The 15,482-nt window shown below is 53.3% G+C and overlaps 5 protein-coding genes across 5 annotated transcripts; 2 read left to right on the top strand and 3 right to left on the bottom strand.

The window, feature by feature from the left end:
* Window positions 1-601: 601 nt before the first annotated feature.
* On the bottom strand, window positions 602-2,342 carry V2A60_007474 (hexokinase family protein; the record flags this gene model as incomplete). The annotated part of the gene is made up of 3 exons (XM_083258758.1): window positions 602-2,033; window positions 2,085-2,102; window positions 2,149-2,342. 3 exons carry the CDS (start codon window positions 2,340-2,342, stop codon window positions 602-604), a joined length of 1,644 nt encoding a protein of 547 aa, XP_083114884.1.
* A 2,447-nt stretch (window positions 2,343-4,789) lies between these two features.
* V2A60_007473 (uncharacterized protein) lies at window positions 4,790-5,122 on the top strand (the record flags this gene model as incomplete). Its single annotated transcript, XM_083258757.1, has 1 exon — window positions 4,790-5,122. The coding sequence occupies one exon, from the start codon at window positions 4,790-4,792 to the stop codon at window positions 5,120-5,122; it is 333 nt and encodes a 110-aa protein (XP_083114883.1).
* Window positions 5,123-5,147: 25 nt separating this feature from the next.
* Window positions 5,148-5,712, top strand: V2A60_007472 (uncharacterized protein; the record flags this gene model as incomplete). The annotated part of the gene is made up of 3 exons (XM_083258756.1): window positions 5,148-5,185; window positions 5,301-5,583; window positions 5,689-5,712. The coding sequence occupies 3 exons, from the start codon at window positions 5,148-5,150 to the stop codon at window positions 5,710-5,712; spliced, it is 345 nt and encodes a 114-aa protein (XP_083114882.1).
* A 56-nt stretch (window positions 5,713-5,768) lies between these two features.
* Window positions 5,769-7,041, bottom strand: V2A60_007471 (HIT-like domain-containing protein; the record flags this gene model as incomplete). Its single annotated transcript, XM_083258755.1, has 2 exons — window positions 5,769-6,751; window positions 6,957-7,041. The coding sequence occupies 2 exons, from the start codon at window positions 7,039-7,041 to the stop codon at window positions 5,769-5,771; spliced, it is 1,068 nt and encodes a 355-aa protein (XP_083114881.1).
* A 1,467-nt stretch (window positions 7,042-8,508) lies between these two features.
* On the bottom strand, window positions 8,509-10,327 carry V2A60_007470 (uncharacterized protein; the record flags this gene model as incomplete). Its single annotated transcript, XM_083258754.1, has 3 exons — window positions 8,509-10,018; window positions 10,073-10,156; window positions 10,209-10,327. The coding sequence occupies 3 exons, from the start codon at window positions 10,325-10,327 to the stop codon at window positions 8,509-8,511; spliced, it is 1,713 nt and encodes a 570-aa protein (XP_083114880.1).
* Window positions 10,328-15,482: the final 5,155 nt, after the last annotated feature.

Raw genomic sequence — 15,482 nt, 5'->3', positions numbered from 1 at the left:
TGCTAATGCCTGAGACTTGGGCGTCGACGGCGCGATCCCACCTCGACCTCACGCCCCGTCTGAAATGCCCTATCCACTTGATATCTAGTTTTCAAATTATATGGTCGATGCGCTATCTAGTCTTGTCACTAGAAAAGATTCAATGTGCCTGCCAACGTTGAAGGTAACCCAAGGAAGTCGCCGACACTCCCCGATCACGGCCGCTTTTCATCCTCAGTTGTCAACCACTCGTGCGTGCCTGGGTGGCAGACGCTGCATCTCATCCACTGAGAGCCTCAAAATCAATAAGCGCGGCTTTGTGTGTTTACTCGAACCAGGAGCCATCAACCTGGTACACTTTATGGAGCCTATCCAAGTGCCGAGGACTGCGGCCGTCAAGTCTACCCAAGGGCACGTGCTCCCAGTGTTCAAACAATACGAGGCACGCATACTGATTCAGAGACATTACATTCCTGATTTCGGACACTCGTTGCAAACTCATTGCAGAGCGGTATGATAATCAGATGCAGTGCGTATGTACTGTCTATCCTATGTGCAAAGTGTGAAACGTCTGTAGCTTTCCTGCCATGGTCCGATATGCTGAGACAGCTTCTCGCTAGAATTACGTCGCTTCCGTCTTTGTGCTAACCGACGCCGCAGACACAAGGATGCCGGCACCCGTGATGCCGCCATCGTGGCAGGGACTCAACACTACTCGGCAAGCGCCAGTCTGGCCGAATCGTTTCTCCATGAGGCCATCAATAAAACATTGGCAATCCTCCAGATAATCTTGAAAGTGCATAATACAGCCGCCCGTGTATCCAACACCCAGCTCCTTTGTCGTTGCCGCCGCCTCTGTCGGGGTGGCAGGCAGTTCTTCTGAGAGCGTCAAGAGGGCCAGGGTACCCGCTGCAATGATTCCAGCAGCGCGAACCTCGATTGCCTTGGCAATCTTGTATAGTGCCTCGGCCAGATGCTCCGTCCAGAGAAAGCCGCTCTGGGCTGTCGATTCCGGGAATTCCGTGCGTAGGCTAGCAAGAAGCTTTCCATGCTCGAGAGGCTTGAAATGGCTGAGAAATGTCGTCGAAAGTCCATGACGTTCCAGCAAGGTTGAGGGCAGCGTGTCTCGTGGGATGGACAACGTGTTGACCATGTAATCCACCAGCATAATTCGTCCGAGCTCACCAAGATACCTTCCCGATGACATATACTCGAGAGGTTGGAAACCAGGTATCTCGGTTTGCGCGGAAAGTTGATCGTCCCAAGGCGTGATGAGACCGAGTTTCCGCATCGGTGGCGCCGTACCGTTGATACTCCACTCCGTGTTGACAGCAATTTTAACATTGCTGAAGCTCTCGCCATCCAGGACATTGATGTTTCTCGGCCATTTGCTCTGGTGCAGGAGGCTCAGTCTGAGTGGCACCGTTGCGTTGGAGCCGGTTCCCAGAATTAAGCCCATGCTGGCGCGCTGGTGTTCGGTCCCGCCAAAGTTGTAAATGAATGAGACAAGAGTGGAAACAGAGTCATTGGAGATGGCCGTGACTTTGATCTCGGGTAGGTGATCAGGCTTTGACTCTGCGTATCCTTTTTCAAGGCTGGCTCCGAGATCAGTATCGGGGGCAATGGTGAAGCCCTTGCCCATGGACGTGACCGTCGCTTCGGCAAGGGAATGCTGCAGAGACGGAAAGCTAAAGGTCACGCCCAGAGGTAGCGGCTCGCTTTTGGATAGGGCAAGCTCCTCGGAGGCATCGCTGACGACTTCGGCAATATGCTTGCCAATCCAACGAAAGAGAGCTTCTGCATTGTTGTCTTTAAGTTGGTGGTCAATCGGCCATGACTTTTCAAAAAGACGCTGGATTCGGGCAGGAGGCGCATGTAAGGTGCCATTGATATGAGCAGCTCCGTTAGTTCCATTGGTGCCATAAATGCCATTAGTGCCATTGGTTCCATTGGTGCCATTAATGCCACTGGTGCCGCTGGTACCGTTCGTCTTCACCCCGCCTTGATGCTTTCCGAGAAGCTCAATGAAGCCAACTCGGAGATTCGTTCCGCCGCTATTTCATATTAGTAACAGTGTGACAGCCGGTCTGGCGTCATTTTCTTACATGTCAATGGCAAGATTTCTGCTGCATGTTAGTTAAGAAACTGGGCAGGTTTCGGGCGACTCACGTTCCGCAGCCAGTGTCGGCAATCGGGCGCAGGATGGCATCAGATATTGGCGTGGGTAGGAACTGATCAGTGGGGTTGGCGGCCAGCGCCTTGAAACAGTCGAAGAAGCTGGTGGTCAGTGCATGACAGGTTTCCATATCAATGTTGATAGGCTCGAGGAAATCTCGCAAGAGCTGGTCTTGCGTGGTGGCCATGGTGGGCTTTTTTTACGCGTGAGTCAAGTAACTGTGCAAGGTTGCGTATGGTGACGTGGGGTCAATGTTCATGTTCGCAAAGACGACAGGTCGGCGAGCAGTTGTCGTCTTGGCCGCAAGGCTTTGCGACAGCAACAGCGTCAGGCGAGCAGGGTCGGAGATTATAGTTGCAAGAGTCGATATGGCAAGCGTCGATATAGCAAGAGTCGAATGCAGAAACAGAGCGGTCATGGATGGGCCAGGACGGGGTAAATAAAGTGCGACGATGGATGGACCTGGTCCCCATAATAAAGTACAGACGCCGCCCAACACCCTGTTAAAGAGAGTTGTCGAAGGGAGGGAAGAAGGCGTAGCGAGCCTGGCGCGGGAAAAAAATGTTGATCCACCGTGCAGGAACTGTTTCTCTTATACGATGATTACTGAGGCCGAGGGGGCGTCGAAGAGGCGTCTCTGGTAGTACTAGTAGTCATGACATTCGACGACTCTTGGACAAAGATCCCCCGCAAGAAAGCAGCAAAGACGAGGCCAAGTGGAGTGCAGGCCGGACCGGGCCCTGGATAGAGAAGGTGATGGGCGCATGGAAAAGAGCTGCGCCGGCGTGAGAGCAAGGCAGATGCCTATTGTGGCATGAGCATCGTGGCCTCGCACCACCACCCCCCTCTGCGAGTGCAACGTTTCTTGGAGGAACGAGATGGGCGTTGTGGGATGGGTGGTGGTGGTGGAGGATGATTTGGAGGCGAGGCGCGGTTGGCGTTGGTGCTTCTTGGCTGGGCCAGCTCTCGGGTGATAATAACCGAAGGACGAAGCCTTGTTCCAGCTCAGCCGGGCGAGGGACGAGGCAGATCAGATGGCTGGCGGCGAAAGGTTCTTTTGGAACGAGACGAGGGGCACGGCAGCGATGCAACCATCACGTACATGTGCAGGATGCGTCGAGTGTCGAATGGCTTAATGGTATAATTGGTATGAGCCGGCGAGCTTGTGATTTGTTGAAGAGGAGCTAGTTTAATATCGATAACAGCGTGCGCCAGTGATTGATTAATTAGCATGATGGTGGTGGTGGTAGTAGTGGTGGTGATGGGTGGTGCATGGCAAACGGGCTGGCAGTGGATGTCTCGCCGGCCGGTGCCCCCCACACGGCTGGTACAGCGCGAGGACGAGGTTGTGTTCTGGTCTGGGGAGAGGTGCTGGTGCTCGGTGGGGGTTTCCAGGCATGCAGATTTCCAGTACCGAGGCAGCACAAGAACCCACCAGCACCTATAAGATACCTAACTATTTAGATTGCTAAGTAGATACGTAGATGGCACCTCGACTGGTTCTTGGTCAATAGGCACAGGGATTTCACCAACGTGTAACGATTTGTGTGATGATTTGCTCAGAGTTACCTAAATTGAAGAGCCGGCAAGTGACTCCACTACAGTCGTCAGATGTCCGTCGTTTTCCCTTACTCCGTAGGTAGGATAGCGCCATTGTAGCACACCTGACGCCGAAATGGAGATCCTTTTTTGTCAACCAGGTTAGTGCTGTGCTCGCTCTGCTCTGCCACGTTATCAGTACTCCGTACTCCGTACCCTACCTACATATTGCTGTGCTCTGGGGAGACCCTGGCAAACTCACGCCAGGAACCCTGCCGGCAAGTCACCTGCTACACCTCGTACTCTAAGTAGGTACTAGCAGATTACGTGTTTTTGGTACCCAGCATGCCAGCATAAAGTAACACCTTAAGTACACGTCGGAGGACTAGGTTCATACGAGCCACTATATTCGTATGCATGATACCAGTAACTAATGCGAATTTCTACCTTGTGAGTTGCCATCTTATCAAATGACTTTCTGTACTTATTAGGTAGTCTCCGGTTGTCCGGCCGTGTATGAGACGTGGGTACTGGTATTGTGACAGTGTCAACTCATAGATGGATGACCTTGGTACCAGTAGGTACCTACCTGCCTTAAGTAGTACCTGAGAGCAAATGCTCGTCCCCAACACCAAGCCGTCAAGGCTTTTATTGTACACGGCCACAACATTACCTAAAACAATGTCACAATACCCAAGAGGGATAATCAGCTAACAGGTAAAGACGGGCTGCTGCTTTTATTTTCACATTGTATTCTATTCATTTCATGAGTATGGGTACACATAAGTAGCAGGTCAACTAAGTAGACTGAGTACTTAACTGAGATACCCAGTCTGGTTAGTGCGGTACTTGCCCGTAGGCGCCCTGCTGCTGCTGCTGCTGCTGCTGCTCCTTCGTGTCTCGGAGCGCATCAGCTTTAATGACGCCACTCATCACTGCCACGACTCGGACAAAGCCCTTCTCCCCCATCTGAAACGGTTCAACGACCGGCCTTGCCATCTCAACCCCATTCCCGCCCCGGACACACGCAAAACAGAAGCGCAGAATCCACCACACATTGACTACCTTTGGCTTCCCCATAATCCTCCTCTCGCCATGGACGAGAAGCGACGCCTACCGCTGCACCACCGCCATCGGCCCTCTGCCGCCGCCGACATGACCACCCCCGCCGTCCGCCGACGACGCACCCGCCTCTGGCTGCCCGTCCTCGTCCTCGTCCTCGTCGGCTACAGCCTCCTGTCCGGCTACAACGTCGACGTCCGCGGCCGCCTCGACCAGCTGTCTCGAGAGGCTACCTCGTCCGCCGCCAAGGCGGTGGGCGGTCGCCGCAAGGTGCCTCTGGAGGCTCACATCATCAGCAAATGCCCTGATACGAGAGTGCGTCAAAGTCGCCTCTTCCAGAATTGCGCTCCCGTGGCCGTCTTCTAACTTGTTTTCTTTCTCTGCGACCAGGATGCTCTGCGACAGCTTCTCCTTCCTGCCATGCAGCAGGTACACGACAAGGTCGACTTTAAACTATCATATATTGGCTAGTATGCGTCTAGTCCTAATCCGCCCCTTTTCGCTTTCTGATGGACAATGAATGCATCATCTAACCATCGCTCAGTCTCGACGGTGACGACGGCGTGCGTTGCAAGCACGGCCCTTCCGAGTGCCTGGGCAACATCATCGAGCTCTGCGCGCGCGAGCTGTACCCTGACCCCAAAATCAGCCTCGGATTCGTCATGTGCCTGACCAAGGACTTTTCCCATATCCCCGACCGCACCCTTATCGAGGACTGCGCTCTTGAGCACGCCATCGACATTAAGAAGCTCAACGAGTGCGCCACCCGCGACGACGGCGCACACGGCCTTGACCTCTTGCGCAGCAGCGTTCAGCATTCATCCGACGTACGTCTTTCCTTATTTGTTTTTCTCGTCTTTTTTTTTTCACCTTCACCATTTCTCCATTCTAACACGGAATACTCCAACCCGCCAGGTCAACGCCACCATAAGCTGCACCATCCGCCTCGACAATGAGGTCTACTGCGTCCGCAACAACGGCGAGTGGGAGTACTGCCCTCACGGCTCCTCGGTCAACGACCTTGTCCTGGCTGTTGAGAAGCTTGCCTGGCAGTCTTGAGCGGCTCGTACACTTGGGTCCACAGCTCGCTCGCCTCGCCCAGCGTGTATGTCATGGTCAGGGCGTCCATACCCGCTTCGTCGTCACCGCCGTCGCCACCTGCCATGACCTGGAGCGTCTCGATAATACTGTCCAGTCCCACGGCCTTGCCCGTGGCCTGCGTCGCGCCGGCTTCGAGCGCGACGTGCACGATGTGGATGTGGAAATGATAGTACGTAGGCTGGTAGTGCACATATAGTTTCAGCTGGTCCGGCTCAATAGAAGGATACGTCGCCACCGTCGCGTCCGTCAAACTGTCCCTCATGCGCCGCAGCCACGGGATGTGCTTCCTCTTGAGGTCCCGCAGCGACCACAGGTCCCGCCGCTCGACCAGCGCCAGCAGGTGCAGCGCGTCGAGCGTGGACCGGTCCCAGTTGAGGTCCGGCAGCAGCAGGAACCCCTCGTCGCCCGCCTCCCCGAGCGGCGTCCTGTAGATGACGTCCTCGGTCTCCGTGCGGCCCTCGATGATGTTGAAGACCCAGTTGAGCCGCCCGTTCTCGCGCTTGCTCTGCATGTACGGCCGGATCCTGTCCCGGTACAGCGCCGGCGTCTCCGTCACGAACCGCACCCCCTGCCTGCTGTACTTTTTCACGTGCGTCTCCGTGCACGGGTAGATGAGGTTGATCTTGAGGTCCGGGTAAAAAGAGTCCCCTGCCGCCCCTGCCGCCCCCGCCGCCGCCCCCGCGTCCACGTCCACGTCCCCGTGTCCATCCGACCCCGTCCGCGCCATGTGCCAGCTGTAGACGTCGTTGGCGCCCAGGTTCTGCAGCCGCGCGAGCGAGCCCGGCAGCCGTCCGAGGTAGCCCTCGGCCGTCGGGAACGGCGCGCGCTCGAGGACGAGCAGCGCGGGCTGGCCGTCAATCGTGCCGACCATGGAGGTACGACGACCGGCTTGGTCTGAGATGCGTTAGGTTCCTTCTCTGATTCCAATCATCATTCTAATTTTTTTGTGAATTTTCTTTCTTTCCTTTCTTTTTTCCGTAGAAAACATTGAATCTCAGAAGCCTGCATTGACCCTGCATTGAGGTCCTGTCTTCTTCTTCTCATTCTTCTTCTTCTCCATCTTCTCCAAAATGCTTTGGGCAAGCCGATGAAAACATACCTTGGTTGAGCACCCGCTCAAGCTGAAACTTGGCCACAGCCGCCTCCGAGGCAGCTTTGAGATCCACGACACTTTCATCCGCCATGTTCGCCATGTGTTTCCGTAGATTCCCAGTCTCTTGAGTGTCTTTTTTTTTTGGTGTGTTTGTGTGTGTGTCCGGTAGGGTCTAGGAGTCGAGATATGCAAGGGGATAGGCGTTCGGGCTATTTTGCGGTTGAACAATGTTGGGAGATGGAAAAGCTTCTTCACACCGTGAATGCCCCCCCAAGCTACGGCAAAAGAAACCAACCCCACACCAAAAAGCCCCCAACGAGAGAGAGAGAGAGATGTGAGGGGCAAATCCACTCCACCGACAACAGAACTTGTTGCAGTGAATGCTACAGGGAAATGGAATTTTAAAAAAGACTTGCCGGCACTGTAATCATATCCTGAATTTGCTACTTGCATATTGACCGTCTCGAAATGGACATTTACAGCATCCATGATTATCAATGTCGACCAGATAGGTAGTCAATGTCAACTGGATTAGTGAGGCAGACCTAGGGAGCAGCGACAGTGTATCACTAAATTATCAACTACAGCTATTAATACTAATCTTTGCCAAGGACGTTTGTAAATGAACTAGGAGGGGACGCCATCATAGGAGCATTAAAAACACTACCAAAGCAAGCAACTTCGTCACATCGCAGTACACTGTAGGGCTATTCTTGCTCGTAATGGGCAAATCAGCCATGCAGCTTCGTTGGACAGGCTAAACTCTACCAGTACTGGGTAGGCGAGTTCACGGAAAGAGCCAGATTGAATGCCATGTACAAATATTTACTTTTGGTATCTAAGCTATCTAAAGAAAAAGGTCAAAGAATATTCGTGGGGGGTCAAACCCGCACCCTGTGCTATGTGCATAAAGATGAAATGCCACTTTCCAACTCGACACACAAGAGGAAGCAAAAGGCGTGCAGCCTCTTTGTGTCTCTATTTACATGGAGTGAGAAACCAAAAGAAAAGAATAAATATTATCCCGCATCTTTTCAGATGTCATCAAGTCCCACCTGTAGACATTATGTGTACGCTCTATGTTGCCATGTATCGGCGAGGGGGTCCGTCGTGCCGTAAAATTAGGGCACAGGTCCGGGAACGAGAGAGTGCATGACAAAGGCAATTATGAAAGAAAATCAGAAAACCAACTGCGAGCGCCAAGCAATGGGTATAAGCAACGAATGAAGCGAAGCCGGCAAGGAAAAAATAAAACACCCCCCGAGTAGTAATAGAAAGTTTGCACGTCGTGTCTCATCCGTGTAGACGCCAAGGAGCCCTGGCTCAAGTGTTCGTGCATGAGCTGCGGGCGTCTGTTGGCAAATCGGCTGAGAAGAGAGAAAAGACTCCGTGGAACAGAGAAATTTGGCCCGAAACGGGAAAAGTCGTGGAAAAACAAGAACAAGGAGCAAGACGAAGAATGCGATGGTGTCGCTATTTTTTTTGCAAAAATGTGCCCAACAATGCGCTTTCGTATGCAAGACTGGAGTAAAAATAGCCAGCGTGATGTCGCCGTAGGTTACCTTACCTGACCGGCAGGAGATGCAAGGGAGCCTGCATCTGTCGACCCGTCTCCGTCAATCGTCTTGCGCCAATGTTGTGGCAAGCAGACGCAGACCAGAGGGAAGGCTTTCAACTCGCTGGCTGCTGGCTCAGGTGGGCTTTGGCTCTCGTCGCGTATGGAAGAGTTCGAGACGCCGCTGTCTCTTTGTGCGGCGCGTGCGGCCTCCCAGTCCTCTGCGCGCTGCTCCTGCATGTGACCAGTAGCCCAGCCATCGTCCCAGATGCCCACAACCTTAATCATGTCACCCCTCTCCAGAGTAAACTCGTCGCCGGCACGGGGAGAGTATGCCCATAAGACAGCAACCTTGTCGCCCGGATGAATGTCGTCCTGTGAGTAGTAATCCTTGAAAAATGGCAGTTGCTCGGACTGCTGGCTGCCAAAGCCCTGCGGTGACGAGTACCCCGCGCTACGGGGTGACGTCTGGCCGTCGCTGCCCAGGGCAGAGCCGCTGGAGAGCGATCCATGTCTTCTAGCAGTCATGGGTGGTGGTCGCAATCCGGCGTCGCGGTGTTCGAATTCGGGGCTGTCGACATACTCGTCTGACGAAGATTGGTCAGTGGCCTTTCTGCTATCCGGCCGGTTCCCGCGTCCAGTTGTGGAGAGGCTCTTGTTGTGCTGGGACGGAGAGCCGCCGGAGTGACCTTCCAAGGCCGACATGCGCGCAATACGACCGCCGGGAAGGACTTCGTATCCTTGAGGTGCTCCTTGGCTCTGCTGGGCCATAGCAGGTGTCATCTTTCTAGCAGGGGAAGGTTGGTTGAATATGCTACCCGCTTGACTGCTGTTAGCTCTGCGTCGTCGGACCAGACGCACGCAGAAGAACAAGAGCACCGCCAACAAAGCAACACCAGCAAGAGATCCAATGACAATGCCCGCAATAGCTCCTCCGCTGAGGCCATTGCTGCCTTGTGTTGCACCGTTGCCGTTTTGGTCGCTAGGAGAAGTTGAAGTCGAGCCAGGGCTCGTGGAGGTCGCAGTCAAGGTGGATAGGGGTACGGAGGCAGTGATGAGGGGGAGCTTGACGCCCTCGCAGCGTGATTCGGCTTTCGAATTGTAGCAGCATGTATCGGTAGAGTTGGTGCCTCCAGCGCCGCAGTATCCACAGAGTCCAAGAGTACTGCCTCCGAAACCGCAGTTTTCGGCCTCGTTCCGAGAGGCTGGGATACAGTCGCCGGCGAGAGCCTTGACGGGCAAGCCGCAAACGGTATAGTCGGCTCGAATCAGGTCAGCAACGTCGTGTCTAGGATTGCTGCAGAGATTGCTGTTGGAGGTAATTTGGCCCTCGCTCTGCGCAAACTCGGCGCAGGAATCGGCGCACACTGGCTTGGAGACACTGGTGGACAGGCCGCAAGGCTGGACAGACATTTGCACCATGGAGCTACATATTACGGTTGTAGTCCAGCGGGCGTACATGTTGCTTGAGTTGCGAAGGTCTACACCACCGCAGCCAAATCGGCCCTCGAATCTGCAAAGGTCAGAACTTGTATCCAGACTAGTGCATCAGGTGTGCGTGACGTACCGGGATCGAACGTAATCCGTCTTGATGAAGCTGTCAAATTGCTTGTCAAAAGAATCGACATCAGATACGTATTGTAGAAATGGGCTATGGGTATGTCAGCGGGAGGCGCGCCTGCGGTAGAGACAGATAGACATACTACGAGTCGAGCAAAAAGCTGGCCGTAGACACAGAGGCGCCGTCAAAGGCTGGGCAAAACTTGGAACCTTTGAGAGGGACGCATTGCCCACTTGTTTGGGCTGTCGAAATTAAGGGCATGGCGGACAATAAGGCTAGAGTCGTAACCGAGTGCCGCATTCCTGTGTGTCTCCGTCCATTGCCCGATTTGGATGGCGCCGCATTGAAGCGAGCCATTGTTGCCAAGATTCGCGATTCAAGATGAGCTGTGTGCTGCAGGAAATTTCGAGAGGTTGGTGAGGCTCAGGGGGGGTATTATAACCGAAGAAGGGGGTTTGCGAGGGTGAATTGCGCAGGAGACGTGTTTGCTTGAGCCGCGTCGCAAACAGGAGACAGCAAGACGCTGCTGTCCCTACAGATGCCTTGGGGTGTCGTTACCCGGGGCTGACCGTAAGACGCGGGGATGATGAAGGAGCTGAAAGAACAGAATTGCATGTATGGTGGTGAAGAGGGCGTTGTAGAAGTATTTGCGTAGGCAGGCTACAGTAAAGATTGTGGTCGTGGTGCAGGAGAAACGAGGGTGACTAGTATGGCGAAGAAAACGAGTGTCGATGCGACAGGCGACAAGGCGGTAAGTGGCACAATCAATGTCCCCGAGAAGCAGACGGTAATATTAAACGGAACGCGTTTGATGACTAGGTGAAGTTGGTTGTCGTCGTAGTAGCGGCGTCGCGAAAGCTCCTGACGGTTTGGCAATTCGAGGTACTTTTCTTCTGGTGGTTGCTCGGCGAACAGCGAACACACTGAGGGTCGATTAGGGGGGCGCGTCTCCAGCCAGTGCCAGCGAAGCAGGAGAGAGGGCGGGACCAGCGGCACAATATGGTACTTATATAACAAGAGCGGATTTGGATGCGAGAGCTGTAACCAACGAGTACTTATGAAATGGGCTCGGGAGGGGGGGGGTTTGCTGAATGAATGTATTCCCAGGAGTCAGATTGCCGAAAAAAGCAAAGGCGCTGGACAAGCGGCCCAGCAATGTCACGAAGCTAACAAGGTAGCGTAGCGGACGGCGACTTTGGGGCGCACGAACCAGCACAGAACAAGAGAGACGGAGAGACAGAGAAAGACAGAAAGGTCTGATCTCCTTTATGTCGCAGCAGAAGTTGCTTCTTTTTGGTTCGGTTTTGGTTTCCGTCCAGCGACGCTATTTTTTTGACAGGTGCCGTAAGGTAGTGTAGACTCCAACGGTTGGTGCGTGCGTGCGAGCGTACGTGCGCGGCGGGAGAAAGGAAAGGAGAGTGGGAGGACGGGCTGGGGGAGGGAGGGAGGAGAGAAACTGAGAGAAGGCCAGGAAACCCTCCCAAAAGGAAAAAAGTGAAGGAGAGAAAGGCGACAGTCCAAGTGGGAAAAGAGAGAGAGAGAGGACAGGGAAAAAAAGAAAACGGCCGTGCGAAAATGGTGGACTTTGTTGGTGAGAGAGAATCCTGGTCCTTTTTGGGCAGCTCGATGTGCCTGGCGCGCGCCGCCGCTGGCCAGGAGCTAGGTAGTTGCGTACTGGTACCAGTATTCCAAGATGGGGCGCTGCGTTTTCACAAACGGGGTCGAAGCGGGCACATGAGACGGGGGGGGAGGGAGTGCTGTCAAGCAATGCGACGTTTTCTTGTGCAGGGCAAGTGTAACAAGATCGTTGGAGAGATATTTTATTACTGTACGGAGTACTGGTTTGATGAAGGACGACTGTTGCTGGTTACCAGTTAAAAAGGGGGGTGGTTGAAGCAATTGGAGGATGACAGGAGGGTAGGATGCCGAATTCGTTGTTGTAGCTTGATTTGATTGAGCACTGTAATAAGTAAGTACAGGTAGCAACGCAGCTGGAGCCCAAAGTCGTACGAAATGCACCACGGGTTTTTATTTGTTTTGTTGTTGCCATTGATTTAGGCCCATCACAAAGATTGAGCTATAGCTGCCCGTCTCTTCATCAGCAAGGGGCGGGGAGGGGGGGGGGGGGGCCGTATCTTGCGATGCCGCGCTGTTTCGTTTTGATTTCTCGCCAATCGCGAAGCCAAAGGTTGTCCAAGCTCCCCAAGACGGCCCAAGACGGTGCCAACAGCACGCATCGACGTTTTTTTTTAAGGCTTACAACGCTACGACGACGACGACGACAACAACAACAACTGAACCGGCTTTCTGGAGCCTCTTTTCTATCCGGCGCTACTGTTCGGGCCGTTCAGAGTCGGCAGAGAATGCTGATAACATGCCCCAGCTAACTAACTACTCAGTACTTGGCCAGCCCAGCCCAGCCCGTGGACCGCGGCACGGGCCTGGAGCCGCGTGCCATCCCAGCCCAGCAACAAGAGTCCATTCATCAGAGTCAGCAAGCAAGACAATATCCATCTTTGTTTCCGAGGCTCTGTTAGGGCAAACTCTGTTTCTGGTCTCTACTGGGACCAGGACTCAGTACTTTGCCTACTTGCCAACTCTCTCTCTCTCCTTGCAATTATTAGTGCTGGTGGTGGGCCAGCACCTGCATGGCGACAATTTTAGCCCGACAGGGGGGGAGGCGAGGGGGGGATGCCACCAAGTAAACAAGTGCCTCACCTTACTGGTAAGTAGTAGGTATGCAAGTATGATACTCAGTACTGAGTACTCAGTATCAGTGCTGATACTCCCTACCTACTGATGCCCAGTAGCTCTGCGACTGTCGTTTTTCTTTTTGCTGCTGCACCTGCATCATGCATCTGCCAAGCCCCTGCATTCAAGGTGCAAGAATAATGACGCTCGAGAATCATTGTCCCTTGCAGCTTTGTTTGTTTGTTTTTTGTGTCTTCTTTTTCAACCTTTCTTTTCTTCTTTTTCACAAGAAAAAAATACCACCAACACTTTGTACATTTCTGCCCTTGCCTGCTCACTTATTCATTCCGCCGCACCATCAAATCACAAACTCTCTCTCTCTCTTTTACCCGTTTCTGCCCGTTGCTCATCACATCCACTCCAAAGTGCCGTCTAATTTCATTCGAACCAGGGTGGCCTGTTCCTTGCCAGCTTGCCCTACTTATTAGTATCGTTCCTGCAGGGCACGCCTCGTGGAGATTGGTCCGTTTTTCCCCAGTTGCCAATCTATTCACAACGTAGGCTGGTAGGGTCCCCCCCCCCCCATTACCCAGTTAATCTGCGGGCTCGCGCCAGCTTCGTGTCAAGACATTGCTCAGTGATATCCTCCAATCGGTTCGCGCTGCAAAAAAATGTAGCCAAGTATAATAAGCGAGAACCAGTTCGGCCGCAATCCCAGCATCTGCCGCTGCCGACCTTGTGCCTGCTTTTATTACCATGAAACTCTATAATTCCGTACTGACATGTTTTTCTGCAATCTGTAACCCGTACTTTATGGGTGTATGAGCTTGACGGTGCCATCTCTGACAGCGTCACCAAAGCCCATTTGACATGTGCAACCAGCTTTGTTTCATCATTGTCCAGATCACCTACTGGTAACCCCCGCTCTCTTCATGATGGCATCTCCGCAGCTTCTCTCATGTTGCAATATAGGTAGCTGTTCATCCCATTGTACGCAGAACTCATTCTCTCTTTCTTTTCTCTCTTCTTTTTCTATTCTTTCTTTCTCCTTTTTTTTCCTTCTTCAAATCGCTGTAGCTTTACCTGAGTATTCGGAACATGTCGCCAAATGCGACCATGTAAATGACCCATTCAAGCGCAAGGATACCCTCACCAAAGACAAACCCGCTACTCCGTACGCACCAAGGATAAGCAAAATTACGCACGAAATAGTTGCTGCCATGGACGTTGCTACCTTTGCCGTGACAGCAAACTCAAATCAATCACAAGCCGGCATGCGTCAGATCTGTCACTGTCTTATTATGCTGCCAGCAACCCAGTCTCCGGCTCTCCGTTCAGACGGCACACTGCGTCACAAGTATGAATGAAGCAAGGGGCGTCGTCGTTGGGTCTATGTATCAGCGTCGCCTTGCCCTTTCGAATGACGGCCAACACGAATGCCTGTGACACCTGAAGCCTCGTGCTTTGGTCATGTAAAATCCGTCTTATAGACAGCCAGCCATGGCAACGTCAGAGGGTGCCATGCTCGTCACGTCCCTACTCAGTCGCGCGGGTCCTGTTCTCCACGCATACCAGTATACGGCAGGGCCCTTCCTGTCGGCGCCGAGGGAGAGTGCTTCGTGCTTCACCTGGGATGCCAAGACCTTCTCGAAAAGTATCAGTAGCACGAGTCACCGTTTCGGGAGCGTCCAAAGGGGAAGAAAAGGAGGGGTTCTTCAGATATTGTCGCGTCCCATTTCAGCCGCCGCATCTTCCTTCTGTTACTGTTAGTAGGTGTGCGCAACGCACGCACCCCTGGGAGGCTGGGACACAGCTGTGTCTCGCGTCAGGTTCGACAACGGCCGCTTACTGCGGTAAACGACACATTGTGGCTTTTGATTGCGTGCGCCATTGGGAAGCCTGCGGTTTGGAACTCGCTTGGATGGAATCTTTTGAACCGTATTGCCCACCTGAAAAGTGTTAAACAGCGTTTGACGAGTGAGTGACAAGTGCTTGAGAGCCAAGCCGGGAAGCGTTTGTGGACTTTGGCGCAAAGCAATGACCTATCCCCGACCGAGGGCGAAGAAAGAATAAAAACTTCGGTCCCGACAAGGACAATGAAGGCATGGCGTTCGGGCATCATCCATAAGTGCTACCCGCAGCCAGCATGGAGGAGCTTCATTTAATACGCAGCATTGTCGCTCTGTTTGGCTTCCATCCCCACCTCGCGCTGTGGTTGACGCCGACCGCCGACGCCGGATGGAGGGGATGGTGGATGCAGCCAAACAAGGAACCTAGATACGGATAAGCTTTGTAATAGCCTTTCGCAGACACAAAGATGCTGGCGGGCGGATGGAGTCATGACAGTGACAGCTGGAGAGGACCCTGCGAATAATACTTTTCATCTGCGACAGGTTCTGAATAGTGACTACTCACGTCTGACGGTCTGATTCCTAAGCAAACCTCGCGTCCTCGCGCTCCCACATCTACCAAGGGCGTAGTTGGTCGGTGGCAATGGTCGGCAATCCAAGCCGTCATGGGTGGAATCAGACGATTAAAAAATGTCGGCAGTGAAGTCTAGATGCTGGGCCGGCTCTACTGTGAGGATGCGGAAAAAATAAAAATAAAAATAAAAATAAAGTAGTTGCGCACGTAACAGGTTCCAGGCACGACTGCATCAAGCTGCACAGTTCGCCGTACTCGACAAACAAGGCTAAATAGTGTCAAGTATCATGACGTCTGTCTT

Source organism: Cordyceps javanica, chromosome 5 (genome assembly GCF_051103115.1).
Source record: "Cordyceps javanica chromosome 5, complete sequence".
Lineage (NCBI taxonomy): Eukaryota > Fungi > Ascomycota > Sordariomycetes > Hypocreales > Cordycipitaceae > Cordyceps > Cordyceps javanica.
This window is presented reverse-complemented; position numbering and strand designations above follow the sequence as displayed.